Source organism: Saccostrea echinata, unplaced genomic scaffold, assembly GCF_033153115.1.
Source record: "Saccostrea echinata isolate AGI-Se365-2 ecotype Australia unplaced genomic scaffold, CSIRO_AGI_Sech_v1 ptg000052l, whole genome shotgun sequence".
In the NCBI taxonomy this organism is placed as follows: domain Eukaryota; kingdom Metazoa; phylum Mollusca; class Bivalvia; order Ostreida; family Ostreidae; genus Saccostrea; species Saccostrea echinata.
Genome location: NW_026889801.1, coordinates 11,628,679 through 11,640,756, shown reverse-complemented (window position 1 = coordinate 11,640,756; position 12,078 = coordinate 11,628,679). Strand labels below are relative to the sequence as shown.

At 31.4% G+C, this 12,078-nt stretch overlaps 1 protein-coding gene across 1 annotated transcript; it reads left to right on the top strand.

Annotated features, from left to right (window-relative positions):
• Positions 1-2,117: 2,117 nt before the first annotated feature.
• On the top strand, positions 2,118-11,997 carry LOC133204014 (uncharacterized). Its single transcript, XM_061339800.1, has 3 exons — positions 2,118-2,965; positions 10,806-10,976; positions 11,693-11,997. The coding sequence occupies exons 1-3, from the start codon at positions 2,909-2,911 to the stop codon at positions 11,861-11,863; spliced, it is 399 nt and encodes a 132-aa protein (XP_061195784.1). The 5' UTR covers positions 2,118-2,908; the 3' UTR covers positions 11,864-11,997.
• The last annotated feature ends 81 nt before the right edge of the window (positions 11,998-12,078 follow it).

The window sequence follows — 12,078 nt, the reverse complement described above, 5'->3', positions numbered from 1 at the left end:
TAAGTAATGCAGCAATATTCCGCAAAATAAATTCTTCTTTCGTTTCCGGAAGAGATGTCAAGGCTTCCCGAAAATGACTTACATGTAAGTATGCATTTCAAATGCTCTAGCTGGAAAATCTGAAAATAAAGGTGATGGAGAATTGCAGATGCAAAAATGCACAACAACACGCCTCAACAGGCTCATACGTATCATTTGCATGAATGATAGTCCGTGGACCGGAAGTCCAAGTGTTACTACACTGCGCTAGGTTAGAGAAAATTCGACTTCGTCATCTGAAAAACGGACATTTAAAAATGGCAAAGAATATTTTTTTCGCTCAGATCTCGAGATTGATGAACCTATTGCATCGTGGAAATCAAGCTGCAATTGTTGTGCATGGCAGTCTTCCACGCTATAATTCAATGGCTGAGAAGGGGGGTGTTTTAACAGCCATGTGTTACTTTCTAAAGTTAAAAGATAATCATTTAACATTGTTATCAAATCTCTGATGTTTTTAAATCGAGTTTAACTCAACTGTAATCAGTTTTGAAAATCATTAGTTAAAAGGTTCAAATATTTGTAGATTACTGTTTGTTGCGTTTCTTTTGCGTTTCAGTATATATTATTTAAGCTTGTGATACTCCAGTGCTATAACATCCAAGTAATTACATAGTCTTTTGCGTCTCTACTAGCAATGTAGGATCCGTAACAAGTTCAAGTTAGTCACAGGTTTTTTTTTTTTTTTTCTGAAGTCGGGTACCTTAATTTTCTTTTTAATTTGCAAGAGGCACGAGGCTTGCCGAGTGCCAATTTAAAATTAAAAAGATTAAGAAAGCCAAGTTTAAAAAACCGATTGTTAAGGAGCACTGGCTATGGAAACTGTTTCTCCCAATATAAAAATGGACTTGTGTTTTGTTTTGGTGATATAAACATCTGACCAGAAGATGTTTCCTATCTAGTTAGTATACAAAAGATTCCCCGATGATCTATCAAAATAAAAATACAAGGGAAAATTCAAGGATTAAATAATTAAACTTGAATGGTAAATGTTTATAAACAACCTGCATCATAGTCATAAACACCGAGTTGTAATTTCTGCAAAAGCAGCCAATCAGAATCGTCTTAGGCGTTTCCTGAAATGTTATGATCACGAAAAGAGAACAGTTACGCGGGAGTGATGAAACACGGTAGATAATAGAAGAATCATATTTAATTTGCAATTAACTTGGTTTTTGTTCTGCTTAATCTGAATTAAGGTTGTGTTAGCAAACAAGATCATTGTGACGATGCATAGACTGTTTGTTTTTTTTTTTTTTTTTTTTTTAAAAAAGACTCACAGTAACATAATGAATACGTTTGATTATGTTCTCTTTTTTTTAATACCTACATTTCTTTACGGTAAATGTCGAATTTTTCATACACATGTCAAGTTGATACAATTCCAGACGAGGTAAAATATGTGAATGGATTAAAATATCTTTCACGAAATTTAAGCGAAGTTATATTTTTAATTGAAGCATAACCTTTATAACCGTGCAAGTTTTTTTCCCGGCTAAAAAAGTTAAAGAAAATATTGTTGTGAATTAAATCACGAAGTTACATGTAGTAAGTAAGAATATGAAAAAGAATTCCTCGAAGTGACAATTATACTTCCTTTCAGTTCTACGTTCGTACAATACGTAGTGGTTTCCTCCAATGAAAAATATCCTTCTAAATGTATCATTATCGCAAATAACGAGAGGAATTCAATTAGCGTTGGTGCCCATTACAATAAAGGAATAATGTATTGTCTACAAGTTTCTTCTAACTATTCGTGAAAAGGATCTACGGTATAACGGCTTAATACGAATGATTACAATAAACCTTTCTCGGGACATTTTTTCATCTCTTTATTGCCCTTCATTGGGCGCTATTAACACCGACTCCATATTGATTATTTCAAAGAGGTTCTTTTCCATTGTAAATTTTTGCGACTACTATTCACCCCTTGATACTATCATTTTAGTTTCACTATAACAGCGGCCTTATAGTAGATATCGTAATTCTGTAAAGATTTCATTACACTGGCTTAATTACTGCTATGAGGATATTCAGAGACCAAATGATTGTAACTTTCTATTGAATTTCTGTGTTTCCTTCTACAAATACCATTAGAACCTCAACAGTTGTATTAAACTGGTGTGTATGAACAGTCTTCCTTGTAGCCTAAATGAGAGTCTAGTAAGCAGGAATATACTTTCGAGGACGCTTGTACTTCTGAAATCGGCTAAAGTGCTCAGCAATTTTATCGGTAATTAAGTGGATATAATTAATTTAACGAAACCCAAACTAGCACGATCAACGTATCTTTTAAGATATATCAAGAAGATGTTCGACGACCTTGTGAGTAGAAAAAAAAACTTTGATTTCACTTCAGCGATATGGAAACAAGCGCATTTTACTTCCCTGTATACGTACGCAAAGAAGCTTGTCAAGTTCCTAGATGTCGTCAAGAGGAGACTGATTAAGTACTAGACAACATTCCCCATTGATGACACTTGAAAGGCATTAGAAGCCAAAGTGAATTATTTTCTCTGATATGTAGGCAGATATTGGATAAAACCTCAGCTGCTACAAACATTTAGCAGAGAGTATCATTTAAATGACTACATGAGGATTTTATTGGAGAGAAAATGATTCATCAGTCGTGTGGCCAGATAATGAAGAAATTTGAACAAGTGTTTGAAATAAACTTTATCATCGTACACGTACTATATATGAAACCCGTTTGCTTTTACATTTGATGAAATTCAAAATTTACTTGGACATCAATTTTGACAATGGATATTTTTGAAGTTTGAACAATAACGCATTCACAGTGGGTTTAAATATTGAGAATGTTCAATATTTAGATATATAGCTCACTGCAATCATCTGTTGTGCTGAGATGGATATCCGATCCTTGTTTCTGGATGTTATCATCTGTATCGACCTTTCGTTAACCGTAAGTATATAATGAATCAGATGCCTCTTATGTTCACTAAAATAAGTGGTAAAACATTTTCCTTTTCTTGACCTCTATAACACATTTTTTTTTAATTTTTAACCATTCTAGCAATATTGATAACTAGCATTGCATAACAGTTACTATGAAACATTTTGAGGTAAAAAGAGAAAGAGAGAAAGTGTGTGTGTGTATTTGAAGATTTACAGGTGGACGTTCTTTGATCTGAGGAATTATTTGAAATGAAATTAAGAAATCTTGAGTAATGTATTTAAGGAAATTTGAAAAGAAATTAAGAAATCTTTAGTAATCTATTTAAAAAAAAAATTCAATCGAAAAACATAATAGATTTAAAGAAAGAAAACATATCAGTCTATTTTAATGTATATATAAAACAAATTGATATGTATTTATATTGTTCATTAAGGTTTGCACAGTAAGTGCAATTCAGATTATTAATTAAGTTAATATAAACAGCAACAAACTCAAGTATATTTGAGATATTATTTGCTTTTATTTTGAAAGTTTTATTTTAGTAATTTGGTAATCTGATCATCAAGGTTAGATAACCATGGAATTTTGCTAAAACTTAAGTGAAGATAAATGTTTTACACAACCCTGAATATTGGTAAAACATGAGTGAAGATAAATTCTTCAAAAAATTTCGTAACTATTACATCGTTGTAAAACTTATTTAAAAATTAAACGTTTATTAAAATTTATTTCATGTGCTTGTTTCTGTACAGTTTTATTAATAGTAACTTATTTTCACTTAAAGATCGTTTCATATTCAATTTGTAAAGCTGCTTTATACACTGTACACAAGTGTAATCTTTTCTCATGCCTTTTTTATTATATCTTTAAATAGCCTGAACGACGCTTTCCATGTCTATTGGTGTAAAAAAAAAAAAAGAGCATTTACCGTAAAAAGAATAATTTGAGGAAGGTATCTTTTTAATGAAAGTCTCTAATACAATTTATTCTTTACTGATACCATTTTGATTCGAACATATAAGCTTATAATGTTCTTAAAAATCGATAATCATATCCGTTGAGGTGATATTCATCTGTGTAAATCTGATGTGAATCCTCAAAAACTCTTAAGACCTTTTAGAAAATTTGAAATTTCAAAATTTTCCAAAAGTCAACAACATCAAAACGTACGACTTTTCTACACTTTATTCAACAATTCCTCAAGATAAATTAAAAACTAGGCTTTTTGATATCATACACAACTGCTTCTTCAATAAAAAGGGATATTTTCACATCTTGTGATTGGTCATCAACAAAATTACATTGTTAAAAATCACTCTGATTCTACACACGAGTATTCTGAAGCTGATATTAAAAAGATGCTGGAGCTCCTCATTGACAACTTGTATGTAGTCTTCGGAAACCAAGTCTTCCAACAAACTGTTGGAATTGCAATGGGCACTAATTGTGCTCCTTTATTAGCCGATCTGTTTTTATATAGGTATGAAGCAGAATTTATTTTTAAAAAACTTCTACATGAAGAGAAGCAAGCACTTGCTGTGGCCTTCAACCCGACATTCAGATATATCGACGACGTTTTATCAATTAACGATGGTTATTTCCATTTATATGCCGACTCGATTTATCCCAGTGAACTTGAAATAAAAGACACCACATAGTCTGGCATATCTGCGGCATATTTGGATGTTTTACCGACTATACACGACAAAGGCCAACTAACAACTAAATTATATGACAAACGAGATGATTTCAGCTTTTCCATCGTCAACTATGTAGTGATATTCCGCTGTCACCTGCATATGGTGTTTATGTCTCCCAACTTATTCACTACTCAAGAGCATGCTCTGAGTATGTCCAGGTTTTAAACCAAGGCAGGCTACTCACAGATACCAGTACAGTTGATGTTACAGGGATTTCATCAACTTCGTTTAGAGTCAGTATTCCGAAAATTCTATGGTCGTTATACATGTAATGACATTGCAAGCAAATATAACCTATCACTGGGTCGTTTTTTGGCTGACTTGTTTCCTACCAATTGTTAGATCTTTATTTTTGTACTAAATTTGACTACAGAATGTTCTGTCTACTTGATCAATACATAGGGTGTGACTGGTCAACAGGGGATGCTTACTACTCCTAGGCACCTGATCCCACCACTGGAATTTCCAGGGGTCCGTGTTTATGCCATTTTCACAGATTTGTATTGTTTGAAGTTTTAATGAGATCGATCACTGTTCGTTATCTTTACCCTTCTTCATTGTGCGACATTAAGTAAATCCCTTTCAGTATATGTCTATGAATACTCATACCCATCTTGAACATTTCCCTAAACGTTTAGTATCAATATTATGATGTCTTATTTTATGACTTAATCTTTGAATGTATAGATTAGCAAGATAAATGGAGATTCAAATGTGTATTTTGTAGTAAAAAGGGGTATCTACAAAATGTCTTATTCGTTTTGGGGCCCTTTATCCCTTACATGATTAAAAAGAAGAACAAAAATAATCGTCTTTGGTTTGGAACATTATGGTATTTAAGAAAAAATTAAGAAAATGTGTGCCAAAAATGCTGCCCCTCAATATTTTTGGATGCAAAAGAGATTAGTTTTATTACAGATTGATTATATCCAGGCTTCAAAGAAATAAGGAAAGTGAGAGGGGAGGGCATGGAAAGAGGTATTTTTCATTCCTACAAATGTTACAAAATGTATTCATACATATATAGTTTCTTTTGTTAGGTAATTGATATGTCTCAGATACAGACAGTGCTAGCGTTCAATGGCATATTCGTGTTAACACGGGCATATCTTTATAAAGGCTCCATGAGGAAGTCGTGAGACTGTTTATGGGCTTTGGAATCATTGATATATAAATATTTGTTTCTAAAGCTTCCTGTCTCAACTAAACAAGAATCAAGGACGGCTCGGCGACAAAGTCCCCATAAATCTGCTTCTCAGATTTCTAGATTTGTCTTGTAATGACCCATCTAACATGTATACGATTGTGTGCATGGTAAATAAAATCAATTTAGGTGGCAGTTACATGTTTTGCTGTGATAATAAAATGATTTTTTACTGTCTACCACTTACAGTAAATTACTTCCAACTCTCAAAATCAACCTCAGAACTGAACAAAATGCTGAGATATTTTTAATAAAAATGTGATCATTTTTTAAAAAGAAGAATTTTATATCTGAAAAATACTCTGGTCTTATTTTTTCAGCATCCATGACAAAAATTTGCACCTTTAAGATTTACGGTTCATAAATATAAAGCGAAAAAAATATAAACACTTGAAGCAAATACATTTATAATTCCTTCATCTGACTGTCTTTTCAGATTCACCGCAAATTTTAATTGTTTTTTTTTTCCTGTGAGAGCGAATATTTCTTTCCTAAACTTTGATCCCCATCGTTAGCTCATCCTAACCCAAGGGTCCAAAATTTTAAAAAATTGAATCCATACAACTTATGCAAGTTTGCATAATAATATGATTTATTGTGGTTCTGTTACTTTTTTAATTTTCTTTAATATATATTTTTCCTGTCATATCCCATTTGAAAAGTCACCCTCTATTGTAGCCCCATCCTTCCGCCGGGTACCATGATTTGAACAAACTTGTATCTTCACTAACTGTGTGACGCTGCTTGTATATTAGTGTAACTAATCATTTCCCTGTTGTTCTCTAAAACACGATTATTAACGAGTTTAGCCAACCTGAGCTGAACGCTCAAATGAGCTTTTCTGTAAACATTTTGTGTAGCGTCTGTCTGTCGGTCTGTTCGCCTGTTAACTTTCAACATTTTCGACTTTTCCAAACGAATTTCAACAAAACTTGCCAGAAAACATCTTTCGGCTAGAGGAATCTAAGGGTTAACTTTTATCATTAAGGCAATGTTAGTCATATTGAGGCACTCCAATGTTTGGTTAAATCAATATAAATTGCCTCTTTAAATCATTTTTGGGGGGTGAGGGGGTCATGAAAATAAAAAAGAAAATATGTACTGAGGACAGCAGGGCCAAGGCGATTCAAGTTAGCTTTTGTTTCCAATTTATTCCATGCAAACTTCGATATCCTACAGTAACCCCACCAGATTTCATTTTTTCACTGCCAGGGGATGCTTGCATTTTAAAAAAGACTCATTTATGTACCACTGTTCTTTGAAGGTTAGTTCCTATAGACCTAGATGCAAAACTTGGATATACTGTAGCCCCACCCTACCCCATGGGTTCATGATTTGAATCAACACTACATGAGATCGGTTGCATATTGATTTTAATGTATATTTCGTATATACATGTAAAATTCAGGCTTGTCGAGAGCACTTTAAGAAAACAATTGTACTAAAATTTTCATTAATCTTATAGATTTACGTTAAGTCAGCCTTACATGTAGTAAAGTTGTAAAGTATGTAAGGCATACAAAGAGACAACAACATTAAATGCTTAATTCTCGCAATGCGACTACAATTTTACCCATAATGCTCTCTAGTGTCAAATAGATATTTCGCATCGATTTCATTTTAAAGTGTTCTGCGAATTTAATTTCTCTGAATAACGTTTAACGAACGGTTGCTTTTGATACGGGTCGTGAGATTCTGCTGCAGATTGCATCTCGTAAATCTATCATGGCTGCTAAACAACCACTCAGGTTCCCTTCCTACATTTGCCTCGGGATCGTAAAACGCATTGAGCCTCCATGATTACATCAGTGGCTGCGCTTCATAACATGATAATAGTAATTAATTTGCTCAAAACACAGGATTTTATTTCATTATGTACAAGACTGTCTATGATCTTGGTAGCTAGAAAGTCATTATTACGTAATACGACATTTTTATGAATGCAAAAGATGAATAATGATATTATAGTTTTCTTTTGAAATTTCATACCATTTTCTATTAAACAGAAATTTATATCATTGTCCAATGTTAATTGAATTTGTTATGTTTTGTGACAAAAGCAAATTTTTATAGCGAATTGTGAGAACCAAAACCATATTCTAGTGTATTAAGGAATATGTGAAATATTAAGGCTTAAAGATCTTTGGAAGTCCTAATAAATGTCAAAAAAATTACAACAATTCGTTTGCAATCAATTACTTAAGACGTTCTATTGCTAAGTTAAAACATTTCTATAAGTAACAGAAAACAATTAAATGATTAAAAGCAGTAAAATTGATCTATACTTTTGTTGATTTATGGGGTTTTATGTTAAGAAGGAGAATAAGTGCATAACTGAATGCTTTTATTCTTTAACTATATTCGTTTAACTGTATGGCCAATACTAAACATGTGTAAAGTTTTAAGTTTTTTACCAAATTAAATAAATCCATTTTACAACCGTTCTGAATATAAATGCCTTCGTCCCCGTAAAATAATTTTTCTAAAGTTGCAATTTATCTCCCTTTCTTCAAATTTTGCTAAAATACGACATTCACCAAAAGTCACAATTAATTCAAATAATAGCAAAATTTCACGTTCATGAACATTCACTGAGAAAAGAATAAGGCTGATTAAATGTAATCTTTGCTGCAAATTATATCGATTCCAGGCAATTATTTTGGAATTTTCATGCGAGAAGAACATGAATCAAAGATTCTAATACGGTAGTTTATCAAAATAACTCTCAAAGTGAATTCTGCACAAATTATCTAAACAAAGAGCTGACACTTTTGTTAGGAAATTCTGAGTCATTAGTGTCATATACCGAGTTCCGAGGATCAGCATTAATCATGTTGCTTTTTCTTCAACAAAAAATCCTAAGGCTGCTTATAACTGATAACTGAAAATTTTAGTAATGCAGCTAAGCTTATGAACAGTGATATAAGTAAGGAATTAACTTTTACGTGTACATAAAAGTCTAGCATAAAACCTTAAGTAAGACAGGTTATCTAATATTTACAATCTTGGGAGGAAAAATTAAATAATAACTAAAATGCTTAACTAGTTAACTTTAATTTATTCCTGAAGAAATGGTAACTAGTTAAAATGAATAAAATCAGATTTATCTTAAAGCTAAAAATCTAGGAAGGAGGAGATTAAATGATAAAAAGCTTTACTTATATATGTAAGAAAAAAAAATGATGTTAAAATCTAAGGTAGCTAAACTTATAGCTAAAATCTTAATAGGGAAGATTAAATTTTAACTAAGATTCTGTTTGAAGTAGTTTTACTAACATCTAAAACTTCTGTGAAAAGCTTTTAAAAAGGTGGCTGAACTACTACTACTCATATTATTATTACTGTAGCTTATTTTAACTTAATATCTAGTCTAAATTGTTCATGAGGACTACTAGAAGATGCATACCATCTGTTTTTTTTTTGCTTGTAAAAATTATGCAAATGCAAGGAATTCCTTAATGATTAAGCCACTGTCATTTATTAATTTATATGTTATAGATGTACATTTAATGCTATGGAGTGATGATTCTCTTACTATTGAACAAAATGCTGAATTTTTTAAGAATTTTAAGATTATTCAAACTTTTCTATATGAATATGGTCGTTTTTCTAAAAAAGCTTAATTTTTTACCATTGTAAATCTATATTTGTACATTTAAAGATCTTATTTTCTTTCTATTGCTACTATGTATATGTAGTAGACTATATATATATATATATATATATATATATATATATATATATATATATATATATATATATATATATGTATGTATGTATGTATGTATGTATGTATGTATGTATATGTATGTGTGTATGTATGTATGTTTGTATGTATGCATTTTATTTTGGCAATTTTACAAAATGTTGTATAAGGAGAAGACTATCTAAGTTTTGAAACTTGTGTCTAATCCTTTTGACTCTTTGTCAATAAAATATGTTCAATTCAATACTGTGGCTACAGTATACAAGATGGATGATTAGATGTGTGAAATAACAGTAAAAAAGCTCAATTTATAATTAAAAGTCCAAGGTAAAACTCAAAATGAAAAAGCTTTATTACATGTAATATCTTTCCTATGGATATCATACGAAGTTGAAAAATAATCAGAATGGTAAATCTGTTTTTCTACATATTGATCTAGAGGTCATGGAGTGGTTGTTTTACTCAAATTATATCTCATATTTCCACTTTCCAAAAAAATTTTAATTATGAACATAGATCTAAACTTTCAAACATGACAAACATTAATTGTAAATTGAAGAAATCAATGTACATGTAATAAGTAGGTGGTTTTTGTATTTTAAAATTCTTTATGTTAATTATTGCAAGCCATGACACCTTTATCTCAAATTAAACACAAAAGCAGTATATGTTTTATCATATATAGTAAGTATTGACCCTGAGAGCAAACAAAGAACCTAGTTTGTAAATCATATCACGTAACGTCGTTTTAAAAAAAGTTTGTGAAATGTTTTAATCCTGAATGCTTTCCATATTGTTAATTGGCTCCTGTTGCTATTAAATACGATGCCAATCTTATTCCTGTCGTTATAAAGTTTAAGCTGAGTACATGAACCTTTCACAAAGTTCATTTCTATTTAAATGCTCCCAATCTTCCAAGATGTACAGCTGCAAATACAACATCTTCATTTCCTTAATGTATTGAAAAACTATTTTCAGAGTTCGATAAAATAAATGAATACTCAATAGTAAATGTCTTCTCCCAGCTACCATTACAACAGTTGCAGATCCTAGGAATTACTCCTACAACAATCCTTTTTCGTCCTTTCTTAATTTTAACCTTGTACTAATCATTCAACTGCAAAGGTGGGTACATGTGATTTTTAGGGCAAGTTTTGTCTGTTAATCAGTGTTGATTAATGCACATCTCTGTTGATCCAAATGAAATTTATTTTGATACCGATTCCGTTTCCACAGGTCTGGGACGATACAGAGCCAAAGTCCGTCGAAGGTCCATGCTGTAATGGGACCCTTGCCTATGCTGCACCTCCCACAATTCCCTGTTCTTCCTTCCGGTGTTGTGAATCATACGAAGACGTAGCAGTATATCCAGTAAATCATGCGTTTGGTTATGTATTTAGATGTATGGTAGGTAAAAATACGTGCCATTTGCATTACAAGTTGGTGTTTTCTTTTTTTAAATACTCTACTGAAATCGCATTGTTGCTGAATATAAAGGGTTCTGATACATAAAGTTTAGACAGCCTTATTATAAGTAAAAGATACATGTACCTCATATATTATCTGGAAATGCTGTAAAATCACTTATTTTTGTGTGGTAATTTTTTTTTTTGTGGTAAAAGGGAAAAAATATCGATTTATTTATTAATTGATTTTTTTTTTTAAATTTCTTTTTCTGATTTTGTGGTTGAAGAAGTTAGGAGTTGTTTTTAATTGTACTTTTAACGTTTTATGGAGGACAAGAATTCGTGGGCCCCTTCATACAATGAAAAAAACGAAAGTAAGACCCCCAGAAAATTAATGATTTTTTTTTTACTAAGCATACAATAAATATACTTAAGAATATCCAAGTTACTGAGTTACCAAAAGGATATCAGGAGAAATGATTCTTACTTATTAATTATTTTTTTCTAGAAAGTCTAATTCATGGGCCCCTTCATACAATGAAAACAACAAAAGTTAAACCCCCAGAAAATTAATGATTTTACATCAAGCATACAGTAAATAAACTAATAATATCAACGACATCCAAATTACCGAGTATCCAAAAGGATATCAGAAAAAAGTTATTGTTGCTTCTTAATTATTTTTTTTTCTAGAAAGTCTCTTTGAATTCTTTACAGCCAAAGAATGAAATTTCAACAAGGTGCTTTACTGAAAAACAGAAGGTCGAGCCAGGACCAGAAAATGGAGCCATCGAATATAAGCCAAAGCGATGTTGCGATGGACTGAAATTTCATTTGAATTTTAACAAAAGTAATACGCCTCTTCTTATAACATGCATCAAACGTTAACCATTGATAAACCAAAGCTGATTTTTATAACGTTTTCGTTTTTCTTTCATTTGTTGAGATGTTATTTTAGAAAAAAAACACATGAGGTTCCCCGATCTTAATTTAATCTTTTGTCACATTTTTTTTTTTTTTTTTTTTTTTTTTTTTTTTTGCGTTATCAAAACCAGTATTGAATAACTCCATGCAAACAGAACATCTTTGTTTTCATTATTTTG

Coding starts and splice junctions, on each gene's coding strand:
- LOC133204014 (XM_061339800.1), top strand. CDS start 2,909: ATGGATATCCGATCCTTGTTTCTGGATGTTATCATCTGTATCGACCTT. Junction 2,966..10,805: donor GTATCGACCTTTCGTTAACC/GTAAGTATATAA, acceptor CCGTTTCCACAG/GTCTGGGACGATACAGAGCC. Junction 10,977..11,692: donor GTTATGTATTTAGATGTATG/GTAGGTAAAAAT, acceptor AATTCTTTACAG/CCAAAGAATGAAATTTCAAC.